Source organism: Vigna umbellata, chromosome 3 (genome assembly GCF_029865625.1).
Source record: "Vigna umbellata cultivar VRB3 chromosome 3, Vumbellata_1.0, whole genome shotgun sequence".
Lineage (NCBI taxonomy): Eukaryota > Viridiplantae > Streptophyta > Magnoliopsida > Fabales > Fabaceae > Vigna > Vigna umbellata.
The window spans coordinates 18,923,002-18,950,650 of record NC_142167.1 but is presented as its reverse complement, the minus strand read 5'-3'; the positions used below and the strand labels follow the sequence as shown (position 1 = coordinate 18,950,650).

General features: G+C 31.3%; 4 protein-coding genes across 5 annotated transcripts; 2 read left to right on the top strand and 2 right to left on the bottom strand.

Moving 5' to 3' along the window:
- Window positions 1-781: 781 nt before the first annotated feature.
- On the bottom strand, window positions 782-9,024 carry LOC124831357 (uncharacterized). 2 transcript variants are annotated; one of them, XM_047305332.2, is made up of 11 exons: window positions 8,887-9,024; window positions 8,119-8,272; window positions 6,866-7,466; window positions 6,621-6,771; window positions 6,028-6,138; window positions 5,034-5,397; window positions 3,269-3,511; window positions 2,771-2,840; window positions 1,918-2,075; window positions 1,322-1,388; window positions 782-1,128 (listed from the first exon to the last, which is right to left on the bottom strand). In XM_047305332.2, exons 2-11 carry the CDS (start codon window positions 8,254-8,256, stop codon window positions 980-982), a joined length of 2,052 nt encoding a protein of 683 aa, XP_047161288.1. In that variant the 5' UTR covers window positions 8,257-8,272; window positions 8,887-9,024; the 3' UTR covers window positions 782-979. The 2 variants fall into 2 exon arrangements, with proteins under 2 accessions (XP_047161288.1, XP_087964359.1); XM_088108233.1 differs by having other exon boundaries at window positions 8,119-8,275; window positions 8,887-8,988.
- A 5,838-nt stretch (window positions 9,025-14,862) lies between these two features.
- LOC124831360 (endonuclease III homolog 1, chloroplastic-like) lies at window positions 14,863-20,183 on the top strand. The gene is made up of 10 exons (XM_088108391.1): window positions 14,863-15,156; window positions 15,284-15,362; window positions 15,922-15,987; window positions 17,254-17,372; window positions 17,830-17,896; window positions 18,542-18,633; window positions 18,825-18,962; window positions 19,040-19,144; window positions 19,448-19,531; window positions 19,688-20,183. The coding sequence occupies exons 1-10, from the start codon at window positions 14,884-14,886 to the stop codon at window positions 19,835-19,837; spliced, it is 1,173 nt and encodes a 390-aa protein (XP_087964517.1). The 5' UTR covers window positions 14,863-14,883; the 3' UTR covers window positions 19,838-20,183.
- A 917-nt stretch (window positions 20,184-21,100) lies between these two features.
- Window positions 21,101-23,776, top strand: LOC124831361 (gamma-secretase subunit APH1-like protein). The gene is made up of 6 exons (XM_047305334.2): window positions 21,101-21,315; window positions 21,530-21,685; window positions 22,204-22,289; window positions 22,572-22,697; window positions 23,003-23,130; window positions 23,399-23,776. Exons 1-6 carry the CDS (start codon window positions 21,203-21,205, stop codon window positions 23,537-23,539), a joined length of 750 nt encoding a protein of 249 aa, XP_047161290.1. The 5' UTR covers window positions 21,101-21,202; the 3' UTR covers window positions 23,540-23,776.
- Window positions 23,777-24,472: 696 nt separating this feature from the next.
- LOC148201792 (uncharacterized) lies at window positions 24,473-26,499 on the bottom strand. Its single transcript, XM_088110688.1, has 2 exons — window positions 26,358-26,499; window positions 24,473-25,508 (listed from the first exon to the last, which is right to left on the bottom strand). Exon 2 carries the CDS (start codon window positions 25,472-25,474, stop codon window positions 24,719-24,721), a length of 756 nt encoding a protein of 251 aa, XP_087966814.1. The 5' UTR covers window positions 25,475-25,508; window positions 26,358-26,499; the 3' UTR covers window positions 24,473-24,718.
- Window positions 26,500-27,649: the final 1,150 nt, after the last annotated feature.

Genomic DNA, 27,649 nt, shown 5'->3' with positions numbered 1-27,649 from the left:
ATATAATATCAAAACTTAAATTTTATGTTTTTAAATCAAAAATATATTTACAGCATATTAAGTATCATTAAAAAAATTATAAATTAGAATTAATTATGGTATATAACATAACAAAATCTATTATATATGTTATATAACAACATAATCATAAATTTGGTCATTGTTTTTGAAATTGCATATACTAGTTCGCTATCTTTCCAAATCTCACCATTATAAAGATACGACAAGAATATTGTGAAACCCACGTCTTCTATTTTCTTCATAGCAACTTCCTTCAAACAAGTTTCTCTAATCCACACATCTCTTTTCACATGAAAATACTTTCTCTTTTTCTCTATAAACAGAGAGAAACACAAGTTTGGTGACCTTTAGTCTACTATTGTATTGAGTTGTTTCTATCAACCAAAAAGAGTTTAAATAAGCTAATTTGTCCTTGTTAGCTTTCTAAACATGTGTTGCATGTCTATCAAACTTTTGATATTTTTATTTAGTTGCCAAGTTCATTGCCATCTGTTTTCTTCCTCACTAGTTTATTTTCTTAGATGGTCCTTTTTGTTGTTGTGTTTACTTCTCACAAGAGAAAACTCAAAAATATGTACAACACGATTTTACAGAGTAAAAGAACAGTTAAGATGTGGAAATATGAAACACATTTAATAATTTGATAAATACATTCTAAGGATATATTCCGAAGAAAAAAAATAAGATGGAGCACGACCTAACTTAGCAACTATGTAAACGAAAAAAGGTGAGAGAAAAATTGAAATAATAAACAACATAGTTGACAAGAATTAATCGCATATCAATATCATTTGTGTTAAATGCAAGATCCCAGAACCGAAGAGATTAGAAAATGCAGTCATTTTAACAGAATTCAGTAAAAATGATCGAAGACTGACATGATATTTTGCCAGATTGATGTAATTCTAGAAAAGACTAGTAACAAAAAGGGAAACAGATCATTTCTAATCTTCCAATATCACTCTTCTAATTTTGCTATACTTCTCAAGTTCGTTATCATCTGAACTGCAGCTGATTCTCTTGCTTCAGAAGGACTGGAACCCATTTTACCTTCAAATGAACACTGAAACTCCACTCCTTTAACAGTTACATTGGCTTTGAATCCACCTTCAATAGAAACACCAGTTAGATTTGATTTGTCAGATTAGGGTGTATCATATTTTCTCATCGTAGACACATGAATAACTATTGGCCATTAATAAGGTGAACAAAAAGCACAATGATCAAATCTTAATTATTTCTTGATTCATAAAGAGAATTTATGCCGCTTGTGCTTAAAGTTTAGGTTAGATAGCCTTACCCTCTGATTGAGATAGATGATAAGTTGGCAGGACCCAATTGTTTGTGCGACATATATCATCTAGTTCCTGCAAGATTTCCATAGTTCTAAATACTTTATTTCAATGAAAATAAGGAGGATAGGGGACTTGTTCAGCTAATTGATAAGTAATGTTCTTATATATTTTTTAAAGGTGATAGATCACTACCAAAATGTATAATTGAAAAATGCCACAGAAGAAAAGAAAACATCACAGAACAAAGGTAGGTGATAAAGTCAAACTGAGGTGCTTCACAGAGATGTACACAGCACAAAATGAAAATAAGTCATTTGTCAAAAATGAGCTTTTGGCGAGTGGTAAAAATGGTTGTACAGATGAAACCAAGCAGCGTATAAACAATTCTATGAGCGGCATTGTTCAAATTAACTTACAATTAACATACCCTAAACCCCTACATACTTTTTAAACCATTTCATTCTAGCTTCAGTACTTCCAAGAAATTAGCAACACAATCATTTGATCCTGTGTGCACACTACTAAATTGAATAATAAAGCATCATATAAGAGATAACATTTTCACCTTTGACTCCAAGAATGTAAATAGAACATTGCTTACCTGGCATGAACTTTGTGTGATAAAGACAGCCTCTGACAATTTTTTCCTCTTAAGAGGTGGGATTTGCTGTCCACACACCCTTTCTTGATTCCAGAGCCATGTACCATTGCAGCCTTCTATAATTGATTCAATCTTTAATCTAAAGTTATCTTCCCCGTCTACATTTGTCCAAAAGACACATGAAAAATCAGTGTTTGTTCACAGTTCATTTTTAGTTCTAGTATATCTGGTTCACAGCTCGAAGTCAATTATTTTCTCAGGCTCTAACTAATTCTACCATTAAAAAATCTTCTGCATAGTATATAATAGGACTTCATCAGCAAATATAGCATATATCGGCCATCACAATCAGATGCAAAGGAAAAAGAGCAGCTGATCATTAACAAAATTGTTCATTTAGCAGATCAGAGATCCTCATAGCAGCTTGAGTATGCTTGTTGAATTCACAATATCTTGGCAACACAGCATATTCCCTATATGTATGTTTATGTGTGTGTATTATTTGAAATGTTTTTTACGTAAGTTGAATTTGGAAGATCCCAACACCATGGGCAGACCCTAGAAAAACAGGGGCGGAGAGGTTGAATAGAAACAATATTGAGTTTAATGAATACCTTGCAAATGACAGAAAATCATACAAAGTGATAAAAATGCCTAAAAGAAGCCAATAATCACTGCCTAAACCAGTATCAGACTTACTCTAGAGTTTGATAGATAGAAATATAACAGTATTAATAATAAGAACAAAAATAACAATTACGAGAGGATAAACCATGAGAATCACCAATGGGGTAGGGGGTCATACTGAAAATACCAGAGAAGAAAAACGCAGGACACTGAAAGGAAAACACACCACTTAATATTTTCTGGATATTTCCATCACAAACAGCAATCTCGTCCTCTATCTTGCGCTGCTGAAGGGCCTGAATGGAGTAACTAAATCTCAGATATATGCAAATATAGAATTTTTTAACATTCAAAGCAGTAGCAATGTAATCCTTAAATTTAAGTAAAACCAGCATAGTAGATATGGCTATGGAAGCAGAATACTGCTTTAATAGTCACAACAACACATGCAAGCATGTACATCGGGTAATATGTGCTACTCGTTAGTTATTTCTAAAATTAAAAGCTTAGTGGTAGGTAAGCCAAAAATGATGAAAACAAATGGCGTACGGATTCAACCAAGTTACTATTACATTTGTATAGAACTATATATATGTCTTAAGATTACATGTATATATGTTCTCCTAGGATACGAGTGTGTGTTCTCAGTGCCCATTGATGGCTACTGAGAATGAATATAGAGTATAATCATTATTGTAAATAGAAGAACGCAATGAAGTTTTACCAATTCATTCCTCCTTCGTATCAAAGTAGCTAGGGCAGTTTGAGTCAATATCTTTTTCGAATCTGAAAGAACTTTGAGCTCCTCTTGATCTGACGCAGAATGATTTGAAATCAGAATACGGCCATCTACAGTGCCTTTTTCAGGTGAGATATTGGGCCTATTGGCATAACTATTGTGCAAAGAAGCAAGATTGCTGGTTCCACCTTCAGTAACGAGCATATTTGTTGAATCAACATTTAAGGCCTAACAAAACAATGGCATTTAGTTAGGTTACAGATGATACACAGCTGAACTAAGCTCAACAATCATGGATGGCAGATTGGTGCAGCTCATTTAGAAACATAATTATTATTTGAGTTCATAAACTTTGAAAAAAAACTTATTTTGAGAACTTACATGACAAGCAACAACATATTTATATATCAATAGAATAATAGTATTAAAAATATTTCATGAATAATAAACATGACCGTTTGACAATTTTACAAAGCTTAAATTAATATTCACAAAACGAATTTTGGTACATTTACATAAGAATTTAATGAATGAAATATTCTAAACAATTCGATAAATTTGACTATTATAACTTTATCATAAGTTGATAATTACTCATGGGGACTCCTCTTCTGGACTTTGGCATATATCTAAGCTGTTATGCTCATAGGGACAGATACCATAATGAAATCACAATCTTCATTGCAGTAATGAATTATTCACAAAATGCAACTCTTAGGTAGTGTTTGGCCAACCTTTTTCAAGATTAGCAGAAGCCCCTCTATTGAATCTATTTTCAAGGGCTTTAGTTCATTAAAAATGAAGATGATTTATTTTTCAAGTACTTTTCTAAATTATTTAACCCAGCTTCTCGTTCCATTTGTACAAGTGTGCATAAATTAGGGTCAGAGAAGGTTCATATATATATATATATATATATATATATATATATATATATATATATTGATTAGTAGGTCCGAAGTTAAATGGTTTTGGACAAAAACAATGATTCTGAAAGTAAATTTGATTGCCATCGAGACATTTTGCATACATCCAAAACAACAATCTCAGCTATGCTAGAAGTATGGCAGCTGTATGATGTGCATAATATAGGAAGTTTCCAATTTTGGAGTATTTTTGCATTAAGGATTCCTGAATAGATAAAATATTGCCTACCTAAGAGAGCACATGCCAAAAATATGGTGCCTATATCATGTGTATGCAATAGGAAGTTTTCAATTTTGGAGTATTTTTGCATTAAGGATACTTAAATAGCTAAATTATAGATTAACTAAGAGATCACAAAGCTTGTGTTTTGAAAAAAATCTTTTCTCAAGCCAAAATAGTCATAATTTAAGTATCTGCATATACCACAGGAAGTTTGCAATTATTTAGTATTTTTGCATTAAGGATTTCTGTATAGATAAATTATAGATTACCTAAGGGAGCATATGCCAAAAATATGGCAGCTATATGATTTGCACACGATAGGAAGTTTTCAATCTTGGAAAATTTAAGGATACTTAAATAGCTAAAATATAGGTTAACTAAGAGATCACAAAGCTTGTGTTTTGAAAAAGATCTTTTCTCAGAGTAAAAAGAAAATCTAGCCAAAATCGTCATAATTTTAGATGTAAAATTGCTCCCCGAATCCAAAAAAACTCGTCCAAACACAAAAATTATTAGGAAAGATAATCAAAGAAAGCACATATGAACATGATTTAATGAAATCGATAAGTTCAATAACTAGAAAGGTAAGCAAGTTACAAACCTTGACAGTACTTGCAGGGCCGTTAAAATTATACTTCACACATGGATTATTTCTTTCAAGATCTTCATCTACTTGTACAGTATTGTCAATAATATACTGATATTTTTCTTTGATCTTTGATTTTAAAATTGAATTTTCATTCATGGTCATTTCCATGGGCTCATATATAGAATCAGATAATGCAAGTGTGCAACTTCCAGTGTTCTCTTTCTGCTTTGGGGAATCAATATTATCATTGTTTGGCTTACTATCATGAGCGGTAAACATGTCCTCATTTACATAAAATTCTGTTACTTCAGGGGTGTCCACCTTTATATTTTTCTCTGTTACCCTTGTATCTTGCAAAGTATTTGAGAATGCTTCTCTGCCAAGATAGAATATATTACACAAGAAGTGAATGGAGATAAGGACAAAAAAAAAAGTGAAAATGACTAAAAATAGAAGAACATTGTATTAAGGATTTCAGACAGCTAATGGAGGGGATCTTGGAAAAAATTTCCAAAAATAATCCAATAAGCATGTAGGAACTCCATGAGCAAATATTTGAAAATCTCATACATTAACTCTACATTATTACTTGTGTTGTGACAGATGATAATTCTGAGAAAAACTATATGTTAACACTAAAGAACCTCTTTAAATTCTATGATATCAAGGCTTGGAAATGCTAGAATATTAGTAAATCCCACTATGAATTTGATGTTGTAAAGGTACCAAAACAGACTCGGTCAAAAGTGCAACTGAAATTAGTACCATAAATGAGCAAGTGGTTTAAGCACAATCATTGTAACTGAAATGAGATTTGAAAAGCAGAACAATATTTATACTTTTTACTTTTTTTCCCAAGTTGCTAAACTTATGACCTCAAGTAAAGTGTACTTGATGAAATCATTAAGCATCAAGTAAAATATCATTCCTTAAGGAACATGGAATTCAAAATGCTGCTAAAATCTAAAAAAACAGTTTTTTTTAAAAAAAAGGAGAACATGTCAACCTGGATATCCACTTTGATATTATTTCATAGCATGGAAGCACATGGAAGTAGTCCATTACAGGAGTGATCATCCAACTTCCAGAACTCTTAGTGACCAAAGGTCCCTGCAAGCTATGCAAAATGAAGACACAAACGTTATTCAGAAACATGTACAGAGTCAGCTTTACTTCTTTGTGAAGGTCATATAAATGCAAAGAGACAAATGTCTAAGAATTAAATAAATAAATATATTACCGCAGAAGAAACAGACTGTACAACGTTTTCTGTTCAGCTAAACACATCCTTTAAATAAGATTACAACACTTTTTGCTAACAATTAATCATTCATCTACCCAAAAACATTTTGCATAATTATATTTTTCTTATATATAACAAAACAGAAGGCTAATATAGCATTTAATTCTCAAAGATTTGTAAATAGTTCATAACTTGATTCGATAGTGACATTAATGTGCAGTACTGTATGAGCATGAGTACGTTTTTCACTGCAATAGGTAGAAAACACGTGACTACACCTGAATGCCGGACACAACAAAGATCCATTTCCCTGTCATCAGAATCTGAGTCATCACACAATAGTAATTAAAACAAACCTTTTAATTAAATCTTGGATAGGAACTTCAAAAACTTCTTCATTGATCGTCTCGGAGCACTGCATTATATAAAACCGAGAAGCTTCCTTCTCTTTACTCTCAGAATACATAGTGCCACTCTCCAAAAGAAAAATATCAGTATTATTGATACCTGTACCATAGTACACGAATCATACTCAGCTATTTGTGTCTCAGAAGCACATGATAAAATTAAAATATTAAAAATAAAAAAATGCAATAATTACCTGTGGCTTCCTTTATAGCAGAATACCCAACTTGCAGAAACACATCTTCGTTGACTTTTAATTCATCCTTTGAAGATTTTTTAAGGACTCTTTTCTTTTTATATTGTTTTGTTCCCGGTGTAACTTCAGAACTTTGATTGGAGGTAACCATACCTTTCAACCCCAGAGAACTTTGGCAGGAGGTGTCCAGATCTTTCGAAATCAGAGAACTTTGGCTGGAGGTGTCCAAACTTTTTTCTACCAGAGACCATACCCCACTGGTAATGGAACCAAACAGCAAAAAGCATTTCTCCTTCTTACTGTCAATTAAAAGGATAGCTACTTTTGTAATGGGCCATCCCTCTATATTAGGAACATTCTTTGATGCATCTAAAGATTTAGATACATCACAAGCTTCCATAATCATCTTTTCTGTCAATGATAGTTGCTTCTCCACGTTAGTGAGCTCTTCTTCATGTGAATTTTGCATGAATTGCATATATGCTAATAAAGCTGGCCTCAAAACCACAACCAACTTGGAAAATTCATTTAATGGAAGATATTCAAGTTGTGGATGTCGTTTCCTTTGGTAGTAATTGTAAAGTAAGACAACCGATCGCACCTGAAACAGAAAAAACAATCAAACAGGAAGATCAGTAACTAGAGATGATATTGATTGGTTTATATTTTTATAGGAGGGATATCATTAGGGGGAGGTTACATATATATATATATATATAGTCTTAACACATATAAGATATTTGACACCACTTTTAATCCAAAACCTAAAGGCAATGAGTTTATAGGTTTTTCATCTTATATAGTGTTTAACTTTGTCTCTTTTACCCAATGTGAGACTTTGATTCACACTTGGATTATTCCCAACAATTATCCTCCTCCTGCTCTCCTATAGATCTAAACTCATATTGTAGTTTATAAATCATAAGGTAATATGAACATAGATTGTTTATTTCCATTTTTAATGAGATGCACAAGGACAAAAGTAAATGAAATAGCATTGTAGTCATAATGTACAAGGTACAAACATGCTTTCAATACTCCATGCAACCAAAACATGAAAGTAATCTAAATAGAAAGTAAGAATAAGGAAAATATAAGTGAAAACAATCTCTAGTATGTTGAACAATTCCTAAAGTCAATATTTCCTCAAAACAACCAATAAAACAAATCATAAAAAAAATGTCCAAAAAAACCTCATAGATTAATGGTTGGATGGTTATAAAAACACAAAGAGAGGTAAACAAAATAAACACCTGTCTTGCTACTAACTTCTGTTGAGATGGTGATGGGTAATCCTGAACAGAAGACTTTGCTGGCAGCAATGGGTCTACCAAGTGCTCTATAAATATCTTAATTGCATCTTCCGTCGGACAAACATCGGATGGAACCATGTTCAAGGTCTGTCACCTACTTTCAGAATGTGGTATTAGTGTATTGATGCTGACAAAATTAACTTGTGAATAAGTGTTCAAGTGTAAGAAGAAAAAAAACACAAGCTATGGTTATTGAAACATAACTCAAACATCTTACACCAAAATTGCATATTTACAATCAAATTTTATGAAAAAATATCTCAAAAGATTTTTTTTAAAAAAATAATAATTAATTACAGTGCATGCATAAAAAATTAATTAAGCTAGTTTTTATTACCCTAAGATTTATATTAAGAAAATACAATTTTATTTTATTTTAAATAAAAATAATTATCTTAAATAAGGATCATCATCCAAACACAACCTTAACAAATTGAACAAGTAGTTAAATATTCATACAACAAAGAAACACTCTTTAATTGAACATGCATGATTATCAACCATAAAAATTAGACTCACACAAATTTCAGAAATTTTTTCCCCATTTTTTCACATAATTTTGTAGTTTTTGCGCATTGAATACCCTAATAGAAAAACAAAAATAACAAAAAAATGGAAAACAAAATAATTTAATTGATTCCAAAAGCCAGACAGAATCTCATAGGAGTCGCAATGCAGAAAGAAAATGCAGATCAAAAGAGAACTCACAGTGAGCCGAAGGGTGAAGAATGCTCAATTCAAAGTATTGGCTCATACATTCCACACTGCACACAATTTCCTTATGAGAGCATTTTCTATTTTGATTTCGGCAGAAGTATATATGAGAAACCCATCAGCGTACTAAAGATACATAATAGTCTTTTCGCATATTCGCAAATAAATAATTTTGGTTTAAATATTTTTCTTTTTCTCTTTATAGTTTAATTCGTTTATTTTTATATTTTATATTTAATTACGCCATATTGAAAAATGTTAGATTTAGAATTTCCATAATACAGTACAATTAAGGATTATACCAAAATCATAGATATTTTAATAATGGAAACTTTCTATTTTAAAAAAATAGTGAATAAAATTATGAGTGCAGCATAATAGGAAAACTAAAATAACTAAAATGATTTTTTCTAATTTCTGGAATTATTGTAATTGCAAAATATTTTGCTTACATCTTACAACTAAAGTCATACTTTTTCATATTAAATAATTTCGAGATTGTACTTAAGTGTGCTATTTAGAATTTGAGATAAAAAGAAAACTTCATTCAGGATTTGTCGTCATATTTTTGTAATTAAGATTCCAGACGAATATAGGTTAGTAATTTACTGGTTAAATTAAATTATATTTATAATATTAATTTATTTTTTTATAAGAGCATGTTAAAAAGTTATATATCTACAGTTAAGATAATTGTAATTATAATTTATTAGCTTTCTTTCAAAAAATATTAAAAAAATAGTATTAAATATATTGAATATATTTATTGGTTATAATACTGTTAATTGTGAGGGGTAATAATCTTAAATGAATTCTATAGTATTAATATTATTAATTGTATATAAAAAAATACTATTAAATGTACTTTATTAGTTGTAATATTGATAATATTAGTGTACATGTTTGTCAGCATTCATTTGATCTTAGAAAAAAAAATAGTAACTCCTTTCAAAAAGGAATAAAAAATTAAGCTGAAATTTGGTGTACATTATGCTTGTTTTAAGAGAATTGTTGTTATAATTAATACTGTAATGTGTGTGTTTTGATTGGTTTAAGACCGTTGTGGTTATAATTACTAATGTAATGTGTTGTTTTTAAGTTATTTTCATTCCACGCCAAAGCAATAACTTCATGTTAAAAAATTTAGTGTATGGGAATGTAAAAATCTGCCCTGGAAATTGTAAAGTAATTAACCAAACCAGAGTTTCAAATATGCAACTATTTTCAATAAAATAAGTGAATATAGGTTAATATTAATATTTTTTATTTTCCTCGGTTAAAATTTCAAGTTGTGTTAAAAAATTATTAAGCGATATTATCAATGGTGTGTTAGTGATACAGTGAATCTCATATAAGAATATAACATTATTAAATAAAATGTCATTTAGTTTATAATCCTCTAAAAGTTTAAAGATAAATATGTAAGACTGATTTTGTTTCACCTGCACTTCCAATTTTACATATTTGTCTTTCATTTATTAAGTCAAAAGAAAATTAATGATGACTTAATGATTTCCTAACCACCAACAATTCTCCCAACCACCAACAATTTTGAATGTTTTCTAATTTTATAAACCCTATCATGCATCTCCTTCCTTTTTCTCAGTTTTTTACTTTCAGTAGTCTTTTGTTCACTTCATTTTTACTATTATTTGTTTTCTGAGTTGAGAGTTATAGAGTGGTAGTGTTGCTGCTGCGCACATTAGAGGAGGAGAGGAGGAGGAAGAAGCTACTAACAAAGAGCATATCCAGGTTAGTTTAAATGGTTGTATTCGCCGAAAAGGTTTCAAGGGTTACAAGAGTAAAGGTCATTCTTTAACTACATTTCCAGTGTACCTACTCGCCAAAAAGCAAATACAAAACTCTATCTGTTAGCGTTATTTAACATTTTGTAGACTAACTACTAATTAAAAAAAATTAACAAACAAATAAAAAAAATTCTAAACATACTCTGAAAACATATTAAATATTATTTAACAATAAAACATAAAAAAAATTCCAAAATATAAAAGTATAAAATATTAACAAAAAAATATACAAAATATTAACAAAAAATTTTAATATACTAACGTAACATAATAAAGCAAAAAATAAAAAAAAAATAAAGCAATAAACAAAACCTAAAGCGCATATCTAACTGTGACTAACAGCAAAAGCATATCCAACTGCGGCTAACAGAGATAAAAGCGCGGCTAAGAGCGAACGCAGATCCAACTGCGGCTGACGTAGATCCAACTGTGGCACCCCTATCCTCACTTCCACTGTGCACAAACCCAGCGGAATAGACCAAGCATACCAATATTTTTTAACAGAATCAAACCAAGCATTTTTGAGAGGTTTTCCATACACCTCTCAGCATTTTAACAGAGCAATAACAACATTTTTTTAACACAAACAGATCAACCATTTTAACAGAGCAAGAGCAACCATTCTTTTAACAGAAGCAGACCAAGCATTTTAAATGAGCAAGAGCAAGCATTTTTTTAACAATATTTTTTAAATGACAACAGCCAACCTAGACGCAAATGCCAAATGTGTGAGAACAATTATCCCTGCTGCTACAACTCACCACACTAAACCAGGGAGGAGGAAGGATCACTCAGCGAGACAATATATGAGGGAGGAATGGAGGACTGGAGGAGCCATGAAGACAACATAAACAAAGGGGTATGAGCTTTTTTACAAGTTTTCAAAGATGATTTAAAATAAATAAATTTTAATTTTATCCTTATAGAGATTATTTTCTCACAGCAATTAAGGTAGTTATTATAACATCCAATCATTTTAATAAATGTGACAAATTCAATCATTAACATCACACCCGTTCATGTATGTAATTAGACTCTTCAAGACTTAATTTGTTAGAATAAATGCATTCAAGTAAAATTTATGAAATATACACTTGTGGTATCTAATGTTCGTCCCTCAAGACAAGATTAATAACTATTGCGATCATATAAACTCTAGAATTGTTCTTGTGATAGGACCTTCTACCACTCTTGTCACTTAATTATTCTCATATACTCGAATATGAATGATTATCAAAGTTCAATATAGTTTCACGTTCTTACCTTAATGCACATCCCAATGAAATAACATAAACAAAACTTCATTATGGGAATCACCTCATATAATGTTTAGGGATGAAGAAAAAACTACATATGTGTAACAGATAATTGGTACTTACAAGTATCTATTACCAATGAGTAACGAATATTTTAGTATCCATTTATAAACAGTTCAGGTACGGTATCATATTATTTATACCTATTGATATATGTTGTCGGTAAAAAGTCAAATTTAAAATTAAATTTATATTTTATTAATTTAAGTTTAATTAAAATTAAATTTTAATTTATATTTTTATTAAATTAAATTTAATTAGAATTAAAATTTAATTTAATTTAATTTATATTTATATTTTTTTATAACTGTATTTATTTTTTATTTTAAAAATTTATAAAATATATAATTTTTTAAAATACTATGAGATTTTTAAAATTCGCAGATATCTTTTAAACCATTGTCATTCTTAATCATTGTCTTCCTACCTTTGTTTCATCTTTTAAATCAATGTAACAGATAGAGTAACCACAATTAAGACTCAAAAAATACATCAAAGATATTACACAAAACAGCGTGGCACTTATGGCAGAGTGAGTGTGCCCAGCACTAGCAACACATTGACACCCTCTTAGATATCCAAAAGCTCATTGTCAAGTCCAACTATACGAATCATGTCCATTGTTGAACCCACTGGATTTCATCTTGATCAATTGGTCTCTTAACTCAAATGAATACAAAACAGTGATCAAAGTGTATCATTTAAGCCAATTGCTCAAAACCTAACCCTCTTAATCAATCAACAAATCAAGCAAAACCATCGTTCACCAAACAAACATGGTAACACTTGCAAGCAGAGAGTACATAATCACTTAACAGCTTCCTCAAAACAATCACATCATATCTTACCAATTCAATTTCCAATTATTTAAAACATAAAGCATTTACATTATCATAACCACCAACCACACATCATTTAATTGTCTATTCTCAACCTATATTTTCAATTAAAAGTTTCAGCCAAATTTCATACCAATTCAATATATGTTTATTGAACTTTACCAACTAACATCTTGAGTGTTTCTGCCTACACCTCACTAGTCTCACCCTGCACCTCCCTATTTTTTTATTATTCCAACTGTACCCGTGTCAGAACGACATAATCACAAAATCTTTTGACTGCTGTTTGTATGTGTTGTTTGTATGTGGTATTTGTATATGTTGTTTGTATGTGTTGGGATGCATTTTTGGGTTAGATGTATTTTTGAGTTGGACGGATGAAGGTCGAGACCTTAACCACAGTGGTTGAGAGGACGCTGGTGTTGGGTTGGATGCATTTATGGGTTGGATGAGACGAAGATCTGAATTGGATGCATTTTTGGGTTGGATGCGACAAAGGTCGAGTCAAGACATAGTGGTTGAGAGCACGTCGGTGAAAGAGCGGTTGCAGGAGTTGCCGCACTTGAAAACTGGGTTGAGCGTCGACCATAACCGTAGTTGGAAGTGCGGTTCAAATCGCGTCGATATTGGAAGTGCAGTTCATATCGTGTCGCAATTGGAAATACGGTTCATACCGCACTACAGTTGAAACTGCGGTAGCCGCACTTGGAAGTGCAGCTCATTAAGCCACAACTAAAAGTGTGATGAATGAATGTCTTATTCTCTTTCTTTTTGTTTTGATTTACTATTTTTTGAATTTGATTTGTTTTTTATTTTTCTTTAGTTTAAAAATTAAAATTTATGCATAATAAATATCTTTTAAATAAATAAATAATTTAAAAAACATTACATATTAACAAACAAATATAAATTTCAAATTAATTACATTATAAATAATCTTTAAATAAATATCAAATATAATAAAAATTAAAAATTAAAAAATTTTAACAATTCAATATAAAAAGTTTAAGAAAACCACAAAATACAACAAATTAAATTTAAATTAATAAATGAATAAAAACAAAAAAATATACAACAAATAACTAAATAATAATTCATATTAAAAAATAAAATATTAATAAATAATTATAGATTCAAAAACTTAAAAAAACAAATTAAATTTTAAAAGTTCAGAAAAATAATTATGTTAAAAATAAAATTTAAATAAATATGAAATACAAAAACAAAATACAAATTACAAAATATTAACCACAAAATGTTTAATATTTAAATAAACTAATAAAAAAAATATAAAAAGCAAATAAAATTTAAAAACAATTAAATATAATAAATGTGGAATGAAAAACTTCACCACACTTCCCAGTTCGAGAACCACATTTCAAACTGCGTGCATGATTTACTGGACCTCCTTATGGTTAGACTATTTCAAATTATAGCCGCACTTTTAAGCGTGAACAGCTGTGTAACCCCTCATTCAAATAAAAATAGTTAAAATATTTTATGTGTTCTGAAAATATTTTGTGTTCTGAAAGGGTGACAAGGAAACAGTTGGAATAATACAAAAATTTGAGAGATGCAGGATAGATCGGTGAGGTGCAAGAAGAAATACTCTAACATCTTTCATGTATTTTATTAAAAACTACGATTTTAAAAATATATTTCATTAAGTTTTTTTTAAATTTAAAATTATAAAATTATTACTTCTAAATTAATTATAACATTTGTATAGAAATTATTGATTTTTACGTATTTTAAAACATTTATTTGAAATGTAAATTTAAATAAATAATAACATTAAAAAATAATGTAATAAAATGTCAATATAAATAAAGTTAAATATAAAATATAAATTATAAAACAAATTTTGAATAAAATTCAATATAAAATATAAATTTAAATAAAAAAAATTAAGATTTTCATATTTTCAATGGAGACCAATCAATAATTAAACCTTTAAAAAATAAGAGAAACTTAAATAAGAAAGTCTTGAAGTAGAAGAAAAAAATATTTTCATCAACAAAAATAAGAATGTACTCAGTTTCACACATGAAAATGTCTCTGGTACAACAACTCTCAAATCTATCATTGGTCGTTTCAGTTTCTTCTCCTTTGGGCGTCATCATGTCTGAGAAAACTCAAACCTTTTGCAAAGCATCTTCCCCCAATCCCAACTCATCCACTTCCTCTCTTGAAGGTTCCCACTCCAAAGTTCGCGTCTTTGTCAGGAAAAATAAAAAACCCAGAAGCATGGCTGTCAAACTTGAAGAAGAGGACCGTTTTCCATCAACCCAGGATCACAAGGTATCAACTTTTCCATCATTTATTTTTGTTTCTGCGTCATATGATCAATGGGTGTCTGAGTTATGAACCCTTGGCTTTTTGTGTTGTTATAATAAAGTTTCTAACTTGCAATGAGTTATATGATCAGGTTCCGGCTACACAGAAGTTTGGCCTTCCAGAAATTGAAGAATTTGCGTACTGTGGAGCAAATAAATTGACTCGGCGCGGTCAGTACCTTTTTTTCCCTTTAGTTTACAATGTTGATTGATATTACCTGCTTTCCCTTGTGCCATGTTGAACCATTTGTTTACAGCATTATCTTTTATGTGCTTTGCATATTTACTTTCACAACAGCTACATGGTCCCTTTTTAGTAGTATCATGAATGTTTCACAGTGATCTGAGAATAAACTGATCCGAAACATGGTGCATTATAGAAGGAAGAAAACGGGGTTACCAAAAGACAATGGGGTTACCGAAAGGAATAGGAACATATGAATGAGTTTGGAGAGGTATAAATATAACAAATTAATAATGCTGGTGTTTATTTTATTAGCTGTTTTGTTTTATCTTGGAATTAATTACGGATATATTGGTGTACACTAACAAAGGTGATTACTAGCTATTTTTAATTTTTCTATCGTATTCAACCAGGGTTTGAATTAGAAGTTTGCATGAATGTGTTTGCACAGCCTGCTTAGTTACTCACTGTATAACCAAACATTCTCATGTTCATCTATTCTGATTGAAGGAACGACTTCTCATACATTTAGCTCTTTGTTTCCAGTGAAATCTGAAATGGAATCAGACGGTGCTTCAGTGACAAGTGAAGTTGGTTCAACTAGACCTGGTGGTAAGAATTAGAAATAATTAATGCAAGTTTTTTAGGTGTTTGCTTATTAAGGAAAATAATCTGGATTCCATCCTCCCTCCCTCTATATTGGGAAAACAGTTTTAGAGAGAAACGATGGTTTGTTTGTTCCCTGTTTTGTTTAGAGAGAATCCATGAACTACTTCTGGATGGCTTTACTAAGCGTTTGCTCCATCTAGTATTCCAAAGATCATCTTTGACAAAATTTTGACTCTGATGACCCAGATTTTTATTTCATCAACAATTTCTGGTTAGTTTGGAATTAAAAAAAATCAAGCCCCACATTTCCTAACCATCCAATTCTGGACAGAAATGGTGACGAAGATCTGACATGCTTCAATTGATTAATATTTGGGTGTTTGTGTCCAAAATCAATATTTTAGAGTGTTAGATGTCCCCCATTCAGTTTATCATATTTTTGTTTTAAAGCTGTTAGATGCAACAGGCTTAGGCTCATCTCTTTCTATTTTCCTATTTATAAATACATAACCATATGTGGTCCATTCACAGAGATTCAACCTATGCCTCTTTCTTTTTTATTTCAGCATAGAGCAACAACGATATGAAAATTTAGTTACTTCTTTTAGGATGATGAGGTTGGTAATTATGTTAACATCTTTTGTCGCCTTGATATCAATTTGTTTTCAATGCATTAATACTCGAGAAAAGTTCTTATTGTGTGTCAAACTTGTGAAGCAGTAATTAGTAGCGCTGAAAATTGAACGTTGGAACTATTGGCTTCCTTTTTATAATATTCTTTCCCCTTTAGATCAAGCTTAATTTGTTCTAATTACAGGGTTTTCCCTAAAAAGTTTTTAAATACATTGCTTTAAAAATTGTTAATCTGGGGGTCTAAGAAATATTAAGGTAGCCGAGCAGACTCTCGCTAGTTCAGCAATGTTTATTTATGCATTCAAATACTTTGTGTATGCCAGAGTACTTAAATGCATACACAAGCAATTGAAAAGTAAACATATTAATATAAAGCTGAGATTTAGCTGAACTTTGCCATTTTTATTTCATGTCTCCTTATGTATGCATTCAAATACTCTGTTTTCGGCCTGTTGATTAAATTCCAGATTTATCTTTTCCTCAGGAATTTATTTAATGAAGTATACACCATTTAGTTTTTACCTGGAAATTAAAATTTAGTTGTTGAAACAGTTTTGTTAGCATGTTAATTTGAAACTAGTTTACTTCCAATCTATTTCGGTTGAGCTTAAGTTATTTAGTTCATGTATGATACAGGCGAATCACCTGCCCACTGGGAAAAGGTGCTTGAGGGGATTCGCAAAATGAGGTCTTCTGGTGATGCACCAGTGGATACTATGGGATGTGAGAAAGCTGGTGATACACTACCTCCTAAGGTCTGAATATTAGTTTTATCTGTGATGAAATTTTAAGATTTATTTATTGGTTTCTGTGTTGTTGCTTTCGAGGGAAAGTGATTGCTAAATATACATTTTTGAATAGATATGGCTTGCTAAACAACTTTTTGGGTAGAAAAAGACAACATGGTGAATGCTTTCTATTTGACAATTCCAGTAGTCATTCATCATCAACCAGCATAGCAATTACTCATTCAATTAATAGATATTGATGATGATGATGATGAGTTGATGACCAAACTAGTTAGTCATCTATGTAATCTTGTATTGAATTGATTGGTTGGCTTCTCATACTTCTAGGGTCTTTTTGTCAGATAAGTTTCTCCTTCTCATATTTTTGCTGTGATTACAGGGATATTGTAATCCCTTTTACTTCTATATTTTGTATGAAGCATGATGTGAATAAGTTTACGCATATCAAAATTTCTTTGTGTAGGAGAGAAGATTTGCTGTCCTGGTATCTTCTCTTTTATCTAGCCAAACAAAGGATCATGTTACTCATGGTAAGTATATATGCCGTCTGAAGTTTAGGGTTGAAAAAGTATTGTTGATAAATTTGCTGGCTTTTGTACGTTTCTAAGATAATAATGTTCTGTATTTTTTTTTTTATCAAATACCCAGCGCATTCTTACCTTATGAGGTTAGAAGAATTGACTTGTCACAAGTAAAATATTTCATCGTAGCAGAAGTTTCTTATGTCAACTTATTGAGGTGGAAAATATAGAGAAACTGAATATCGGTTAAAATATGAGATTATTAATGTCTAGAAAGTAATGACTTTGTGTGGCTTGTTATGGGTTGAATTTAGGTTGGCTTGAATTTGGGCAATACGGTGTTTTATGTTCTGAGAAAGCTTGAAAGATTGGTAGGCTTGCATGTGTGACAAAAACCTGGTTACCAACATCTTTTAGGCTGTTAAAAGTGGATTTATAAGTTAAATGCAAATTAGCCTCTCCACATTTGAAGTAATTTTAATGAACATTGATAGAGCAAACTAGCAAAAATGGATATTATCTATATGTGTTGATATAGATTGAATTCTGTATTGCAAATTAATTGGTAATTTAAACAATCTTAATGTATGTAGTTCATAATTGGTAGATGCTTGAAAATGTTTGTCATGCTTACAAGTGTGTTTTCAAGAATAGGAGCAATTCAACGCCTTCTTCAAAGTGATCTGCTTACAGCTGAAGCTATCAATAATGTTGATGAAGAGACTGTCAAGAAGTTGATCTACCCTGTATGTTCCTTGTTTCTTTTGAAGTTATAGCGTCTCTTATGATTTAAATAATTTGAATTTAAGTGGCAACTATGTAATACTAGTGAAGCTTCCTGCGTGTCCTTAGCTTGCTGTTATCAATTCAATTCCTTTTTGGTTTTGCTTCATTCTGGAAAGTAATTATGCTTGTACTTTTGTGCAATTTTTTCCAGGTTGGGTTTTATACAAGAAAAGCCACTAACTTGAAAAAAATTGCAAATATTTGTCTCATGAAGTACAATGGAGACATACCAAGCTCAATTGACCAACTACTGTTACTTCCAGGCATCGGTCCTAAGATGGCTCATTTGGTATGTGTAACCGCTTCTCCGATTCAAGCAACATGTTTCATTATATCTATGAAGTTAATCTTGTTACTGCACATTAGGTTATGAATTCTGGATGGAACAATGTCCAAGGGATATGTGTAGATACTCATGTCCACCGCATTTGCAACCGGCTTGGGTGGGTCTCAAGATTGGGCACAAAACAGGTTCCTTTAGGCTGACATCTTCACATAATCTCTTTCAATTGGTTTGGTTTTAGTTTCTCTTCTCACTGTGTCTAAGAGTCCAATTTCTCTACTGGTTTTTTTGGTACTATCCTTTGTTGAGCAATAAAAATGCACTTTTGTTGGTATATTATAATTCCTTTTAATGTATTTTAACACATCAAAATCAGTGTCAATCAGAATATTTTAAAGACAAGTACCAAAAAACCAACTAGAGAGTCCAAATTCCTGTGGTGTCTAATGGTCACAATTGAAAGTTACCACCAATCTTCTTGAAATTGCTAGAAAACTTCAACACCTGAAGAGACAAGAGAGTCTCTGCAACGGTGGCTTCCAAAGGAAGAATGGGTTCCAATAAACCCTCTCTTGGTATGTTTGTTTCTCTTCACCAAATCAATCATCTTATCCCACAATTTCTTGTTCTAATTTGGTATCTTTTGTTTCACCAGTCAATTTTATATGGTAAAATTGAGTAAGGTAGCTATTTTAACACTTACAGTTGTTTTTATGGCTTGAATATAACAGGTAGGGTTTGGACAAACAATTTGTACACCTCTAAGACCTCGTTGTGGAGAATGCATTGTAAGAGACTTGTGTCCCTCTGCCTTCAAGGAGACCTCAAACTCAAGCCCATCTTCCAAGCCCAAAAAGCCCGGGCTAAACAAGAAGCCTTAAAATTCAACATTCCCAAAAACACATTAACCTTTAACCAATTTTTGTGGAATTTGGTTCTTTTTTTGGTCACTATTTTGGCATGCACATGCATATTCTAAGTAGGGTGTTGTTTCCTTCACCACCATCCTAACACTTCCGGAATTATTTTCCGGAACACAAAAACAGTTCCGGAAATTCTTTTCCGGACAGCAATAGCTGTGACCAAATTATTGTTGGGCCTACTTTTTACATGCTGCCCCACATCTAGAGATGTATATTTTTTTTGGGGGTAAGAATACATGTATTCGCCTTTGGATGGTATGAAACTTAAGGGTTTTATTAAGCTTGATTTTTATATTTTGCTATCTTTTTTATTGTGTGCAAAAACAATAATTCCTTATATAGTATTTAAACCTAAATCAATCTTACTAAATTGACATTTTAAGATTGAGGTTTATATTCCGTATTATATATCATAATTTGATCATTTTAGTCAAGTTGAGATTTCAAACATTCACTATCACATAAAGGATATAGAAGGTTGGTAATATATTTGGATATTTCTCAAGAATGAAGAAATTACACGTAGAAATAAAAGTAGCGACTATTGCATTTTTAAAACCATTAACTCGCAATAAGGATTTAATTTAGTGCATGCTTTACTTTAAATCCAAGTAATCAACGTTGTCTTTTTGTGTGGAAAATTTGTCTATGTTCAATTTTATCTAGCAAGTTAATTTTGAATTCAAATGGATTTAAATAGTTTTTGCATTTCATAAAAATATATTTACAAAATTCTATTATTAAATTACTTTTAGTTTTTCTGAAAACATTTTAAGGGTGTTAGAAATTACATGAAATACAATAAGTGAAAATTTATAATTTGTTTAGAAATCAATTATTCAAATTTATTTTATACTTATTCTCAATAAAATAAAACTAAGGACAAATTAATAATTTAATTTATAATACAATTTTATTTTTCTAGTCTCCTTCATCACATCTACCCTAAACTTTCCACTCAGTTACCTTAAATTAAACAATCTCATTTTTTCAATTTTTTTCCTTCCTTTCTTTCTCTCTCAACCACCAACCAAATCAAAACAAAACAAGTGAATAATACCTGTCCTATACTATACCTGACAGAATTAATTATGGCTTCTACATGAAGTAGATGCTATTATGGGCTTTTTTGTTCTTGATTTAGCCCAGATATATACTTAGTCAGGCCCAACAGTGAAATGTGCCTTGGTAACCGACCCGAATAGCGATTCGGATCAGAAGATGAGTGACTCGGTGTTCATTGAGTGGAGGAGCTGAGCAGAGGAGTTTGGGAAGTGTTTGGTGACTTCTCAGATTCTGTTCCTTTGAGAGAGAGAGAGAGAGATGACGGTAGCAGCAGGAATCGGTTACGCTCTGGTAGCGTTAGGGCCCTCTCTCTCCCTCTTCATTTCCGTCATTTCCAAAAAGCCCTTCCTCATTCTCACTGTTCTCTCCAGGTACGCACGCTCCATTTCTTTTCACTCGATCTCACCAAACCACAAACGCTGTGTCTTGCAATATCGCAATTCACCCTCGCCATGTTACTCTTTGCTTCATCAGTTACTCTTCGTTGCCAGCTAGGGTTTTATGATTATTCTATTGGCTCCAAATGAAATATTTTTGTGTGATTCTTATGAAATTTTGTTCTGTTGATTTAATTTGTGAATGCAGTACACTGTTGTGGCTTATTAGTTTGATTGTGCTGTCTGGAATATGGAGGGGGTTTTTGCCCCTCAATACAACCGCTTGGTGGCCTTTTGGAATTCTTATATTCTCATCTGTTGCTTTTCAAGAAGCTCTTAGGCTGTTCTTCTGGAAAATATACAAGTAAGCTTATATTCCTGTTGTTTTCTTCTCCAATGCTACGATATTGTTGTTAGCTTAGATTACAAATATGGTTCACCGTTTTTCATTTTAGTCCCTTTATACGAAAAAATTGACACTGTTTTTTTACATTTTAGAGTGTACATGAAAAAAATTAGTCCTTATTTTAGTTCCTTCCTTTATTATAAATTCTATATTTTGGTACCTTCCGGTTTTGCTTTGGTCCCTATGTGAAAAAATTGTAACACTGTTATAACTTTAATAAACTGTAAGATAAACAGTAAGAGCTAAATTGTGAACAACTGTGTTTCAGGGACTAAAACGAAAATAGTTTTGGATATAAATGCAGAGTTTTTAATTTAACCTTGCTGTTATTTGATGCTTTTGGAAACTATTTGACAATATGATGTATCTGACCATATTGTACGAAGTGTTTTATTTGATCTACTATACCAATGTTGCGTTTGGCTTTTGTGTATGGATTATTTATTCTATTTTATTTTCCTGTTGATATTTTGTAGGAGGTTAGAAGACATGTTAGATGCCTTTGCTGACAGAGTATCAAAACCCCATCTTCTCCTGACAGATAAGATGTTGATTGCTCTGGGTAAGAATACGGGGACTTTAATGGCTATGAAGATTGCATTTGTTTGATCAACTTTGATTAGTTTATTAGCTATTTTCTTTTGTCAGCTGCTGGATTAACCTTGATGATAATCCCTTTGTTTTGTTGATTAACTGGATCCTTGATTTAATTTAGTTGTTTGATCAAACGAATAACTTGTTAAGATGCTACTGAAAAAAGATATTTTCCTTTTGGTATATGATCTAGATTATGAATGATAAACTGTGATTTTTTAGTAAAATGTATTTTGGTTTTGTTTCACAGCTGGTGGGTTGGGCCATGGTGTTGCCCATGCTGTGTTCTTCTGCATCAGCCTATTAACTCCTGCATTTGGTCCAGCAACATATTTTGTTGACAGGTGTTCAAAAGTTCCATTTTTCCTTCTTTATGGTGAGTTTCCCACCGCTAGTTGTTGTGAGCATGTATATGAATAGTGTGGTATTTTGCAGCTTCGAACTTTTGAAAACTTTGCAATCTAAGGATTTATTGCATATTCATATAATTTATGTGAGTTTATAGAGTTTGGATTAGAGTTGCTTCCTGAGAATCTTTGATAGCGTTTTCCTCCCATTAATCCTCAGATTTTATATATTAACAGCAATAGCTCTGATCTTTTTTTCTCTTCCAAATTGAGATATGATATTTTTAATATTTAACTTCTCCAATTAGCTCACCGTTTTCTATATACATTGCAGCAACTATTGCTCTTGCATTTGTCACAATCCACACATTCTCAATGGTCATCGCATTTAATGGATACACAGAGGGGAACAAAGTGGATACATATTTTGTTCCCATTGTTCACATTGTTGCAGGAATGGTGGTAAAATCTCACTCGTTGCATTATATTTTACCCTAAAATTTACAACTGTAACTAGTAACCAGCCATCTTTCATTAGTGGTGCCTGTCTGCTTGAATTTTAGTAGGTTTCAGAAAACATGTGAACTGTAACAGTAAAAGGTCTCCTGTTTATACTGTGAATTATATTTATGAATTGATATTTTGGAATGTAACTGTTTTTTTATGACTTTTGCCTTCAATTAATGCTTAAACTACACTGTTTTCTTTGACTTGCTGTTTCCTTATTCAGACACTGGTGAATTTGGCGCCTGGTGGTTGCGCTGTTGGCATTCCTCTTCTTTATTTCACTGCTATCTTGACCTTGGTTCATTGTGGGAGGATGGTTTGGAGAAGATTGACAGAAAACCCAATCAGGCCAGGTCACTCATAGTAATTGATGGTTTTTGTAAAAAGTCTCCCTATAGTTGCTTATTGCTCACTATACCTGTTTAAATACGTAAGATAGCAGAAGTTATATTGCACAAAAGGTGTTTCCTTGACTTGATGCTCCCATCTTCTTACAATATGCGGGGCTCAAAGTCACCTTTCTTTCATATTTGGCAGTTTTACTTATCGTCATTGTAATTAGGTTCATTCAAGTTTTGGTTGCAGAAGCCAGTTTGTTGAAGTATTGGTCGTTTAGTATCTATAAAATGAAAGTCTACCAGATTAAGAACATGTGTGAAATAATTTTTCCGTAAGTTCCTTTTAAAAGAGAAAAATAAAAGAAAAAACTCAAACTAGTATCTCCATGAGTTCTAATAAAAATAAAATAAAATAAAATAAAATAAAATAAAAATAAAAATTAGCTTCTTCATGACCTTTTTTATTTTATTTTAAAGAAATAGTTAAAATTAGTCTCTCCATAAACTAAAATTAACACGTATATGAGTCGAAAAATAAAATTTTATAGAAATTAATTTTAGACGTATTACATTGTCAAATGTTAATTGGGTATATAACATTGAGTGTATGTATGTGTTTATCTCGTTGAATTCATTCTTAGTTACTTTATGAATCCGATAGTTTGTTATGTGTTTCAAATTTAAATCTGCTACAGCCAGGTATGAAATATATTTTTAAGCTGGAAATGTTACATCCAAGATGCACCTAAAAATAGCAATACCTCACCAGCTCTTAGCTTGGAAGCACTTGTAAAACTGAACTTTGGTTTTGTTGAATAACAATTTGCTAGAGTAATTTTGGAAAATTCATGTGGCCCGGATGCTTCGTCCACCTTCCAATGAATTAAATTATCATATACTTTTATTAAAAAGTTAACAATTAGGAATAAAAAGACAGTATGTGCTTGATAATTTGAAAATCAGTTTTAAATATTGTATTAAATGAACTGATACATTTTTAAATATTGTATTAAGTGAAGTGCACTAAGGTATGTGTATTGTACAAAAAAGGATAAGGTATATGCTTCTTCAATTGTACTTTGAGAAAGTCTACCGTAGGAGGCTTCACCATTCAAAATGGTAGGTAGGGTCTTATGAAAAAGTCATGGTAACTCTATCATTCTGATATTTAAGGTCAAGCTTGCTCATGACCCTGTTTGGAGAAATTACAATCCCGTGCATGAGTTATTAAGAGATTCCTCTAGCATGAACACATCACCATTAAACTCTGAATCAAGCCCTTCACGTCCATCAAACTCCTTCAGCCCCACCAGTGTCTCAATTGAAATCTCAGGCTCTTCTTCATCCAAACAAAAATCTTCTCTAACCAATAGAAAGTCATAATTTGACTCATGATCCTCATTAGCAAGATTCCTGTCAAGACATAACACTTTGTTGTCATCTTTTGTGCCTTTCAATGCAACTTTCTCATCATTCATCTTTTGTGCACATGTCAACCTGCATACACTTTCTTTTATCCTTGGTGTCATTGATCTACCACCAAACACAAGCCCTTCCCTTGGTGAGATACAAAACGGGCTCCCAGATTCCTCAAAACTCCAGCTGAATTTCCCTTCATATGGCCAAAAAAGTGGTCCATCAGCACTAAACTCTTGCATGTCTTCAATTTCTAAGAGATGCTCCACTGAAATGTTATCTTCTGATCTGACACACTGTATTATTCCATTGGAGCTTAGTGGAGTTGAAGGGTTCTCAGATGAGAATCCATGATTAGACTTTGAATCTGAGATCCACTCGGACTCTTCACTTTCAAGAGAGAGAAAAGAATCATCATAGCTGAAGTCACAGTTGATGCAAATGTGAGTGGACCTGTTGTTATGTGAAGTTCCACAATAAGTCTCATGGAAGCCACAAGGAGAATCTGTAGCAGTTGCATCATTCACAGTTCCAGTCAAACTCATTGTAGTAGCTCTTCTTGTAAACAACAGTTACTCACTGCTAAATTGGACTAATCAGAGATTGCCCTTTGAGGATACATTTTTGTTTAAAAATCACAAAGGAAAGAGAAAAGTCAAGAAAATGTTCAAGGTTAAAAGATAACACTCGTTACAAACATTATGAACTGAGATGAAAAGTTTTTTTCCTTGAGTCCATTGAATTACACATATAAAACTTGCCAAATAAACCAAAAGAATACATCATAACAATAATAATTAGGTTTAATTTTTCTTGTATTCCCACGCAATTATTATACTTTAATCTCTGAATTTAGAAACTAGAGATTTTAACGTACACTTTTGAGCTTGTCTCAGTTCACATACAGTTTTAACAAGTTTTGATCTTTAATTTTGTCTTTCAAAACTAACAGTACTCAACATAGGTAGAGACTGAAATATAAAGATTTTATGAAAGATCATCAAATAAGTAACTAAATCTAATAGTTAAACAAACTCACAAAGTTAAAGGAAGAGAAACTTCCCAATAGTGTAATTACATTGAATTGAAGAGTGTGATATTTGGAAAATAATTCACAAACTAATTGTGCCTGATCTGCTGTGTTAACTAAGGTCTAAGCTTATATGGCTGTGTTGGAACTGAACATTTTGGCTGATAAACGCATTCATGTAAGGAACACACAAAAAAGGGATCAAAGCTACCAAAAGACATTATCAGATAGAAAGAAAATCATATAAGCCACTCAGCAGCAACTTTTTAGTGAGGCAATGATTTTGGCCTTTGGATTTTAATTAGATGACAGAAAACTATAACCCATGACAGATTCAGGCATACTGAAAAAAACATCATATGGAAGAAAAAAAAAACTGCTTTTATAAAACCCATCACCTTGCTTCTACTCTGGAAACCACACCACATGTTATGAGTTTGATCAAAGAAAGAGAAATGAAAAAAATAAAAAATTTGGGTGAAAGAAAATTCCCAGAGAGAATAGAGCAGAGTACTTAAATAGCAAAGATGAAAAGGTAGAACACTGTCTTTTACTTGCATTGTAGTGTTAGAAATTCAACCAAAAACAAAACAGAGAAAATTTTGGAGTTTTGTGCTCTCACTAGCCATGCTGATGTCTCACAGTTAAACTCCATTGGTGAATTTAATGGTCCACTCATTGTTGGCCATTAATTAATTCTTGAAGATTATGATCAGACCATTTTCCATTTCATTAATTTTATTTTAATTCTTCACTTCAAGTCCAGAAGGGGCAGGGATTTCTCACACCTTTTTTTTACAAAACATTTATTTTCTTCTTCATCAATATTTTGTATTGTTATCCTCTGCTTTTCTGTTCTTTTTAACTTTTTTTCTCTAATTGTGTACTTTCTAATTTTTTTCTGTACTTAATTCAAATAAAAAAACTTGTGGTATTAATTTTCCTCTTTTTTTAGTGCTTTATTTTATTTATTTATTTATTGTTAATCAAAATCCAAAATAAAACTAATTTTGGTATCCAATAACGACCAAATGACACCGCACTGTGATAACAGAGGCACTGCTGAATCATGTGCATAGAACCAAACAACATGGACAGAATATTATTTTCTAATTGATTTACATGTTTTTGTCCAAATGCCTCAAAAGGAAAATAACAATCTTCATTTTACAATGAACTTTTTGTTTTCACTTGTATACTTTTTCCCTTCTTAATTTTAAAAATTATTATGTCATTTTGAATCATTTATAGTTTCATTTGGAAAGATGATTAAATATTGTTTTATCCTATATTTGAAATTTTAATACAAGTTACGTATAAATGAATATAACCATAAAATAGGTAATTTATGGATAGACGAGGCACAAACATATTTTTTCATGGAAGTTAAAGATTTTGACATCGAAAGGAAATATGTTTTACGATTTTTTGAAATTTCACACTTAATATTTTACATATTGGTTTATATTGATGTGAAGCATTCATCGATCACTACTAATTACTTTTTATCAAATGAATGATATTAATTATAAGGAAATTTCTTCTTAACCACTACTTTTTATTTAGAATAAACTCAAATTTATTTAAAATGATGGAAGCTTTAGTAATATTATATTAATTTATTACTTCCTATTAGATCATTTAGTTTTTATAATAAAATTATATTTTTTTTTCATTGAAAGAATGATAA

What these genes read in the sequence shown, in the direction of transcription:
- LOC124831357 (XM_047305332.2), bottom strand. Translation starts at nt 8,256, where the DNA reads ATGGTTCCATCCGATGTTTGTCCGACGGAAGATGCAATTAAGATATTT. An exon ending in ATCCAAGATTTAATTAAAAG is followed by an intron (nt 6,139 to 6,620) that starts GTTTGTTTTAAT and finishes CATTTTGCATAG; the next exon opens with CTTGCAGGGACCTTTGGTCA. An exon ending in ATATCAAAGTGGATATCCAG is followed by an intron (nt 5,398 to 6,027) that starts GTTGACATGTTC and finishes CTATCTTGGCAG; the next exon opens with AGAAGCATTCTCAAATACTT.
- LOC124831360 (XM_088108391.1), top strand. Translation starts at nt 14,884, where the DNA reads ATGTACTCAGTTTCACACATGAAAATGTCTCTGGTACAACAACTCTCA. An exon ending in CAAGATTGGGCACAAAACAG is followed by an intron (nt 19,145 to 19,447) that starts GTTCCTTTAGGC and finishes TGAAATTGCTAG; the next exon opens with AAAACTTCAACACCTGAAGA. An exon ending in TTCCAATAAACCCTCTCTTG is followed by an intron (nt 19,532 to 19,687) that starts GTATGTTTGTTT and finishes TGAATATAACAG; the next exon opens with GTAGGGTTTGGACAAACAAT.
- LOC124831361 (XM_047305334.2), top strand. Translation starts at nt 21,203, where the DNA reads ATGACGGTAGCAGCAGGAATCGGTTACGCTCTGGTAGCGTTAGGGCCC. An exon ending in ATTCTCACTGTTCTCTCCAG is followed by an intron (nt 21,316 to 21,529) that starts GTACGCACGCTC and finishes TTGTGAATGCAG; the next exon opens with TACACTGTTGTGGCTTATTA. An exon ending in TCCATTTTTCCTTCTTTATG is followed by an intron (nt 22,698 to 23,002) that starts GTGAGTTTCCCA and finishes TATACATTGCAG; the next exon opens with CAACTATTGCTCTTGCATTT.
- LOC148201792 (XM_088110688.1), bottom strand. Translation starts at nt 25,474, where the DNA reads ATGAGTTTGACTGGAACTGTGAATGATGCAACTGCTACAGATTCTCCT.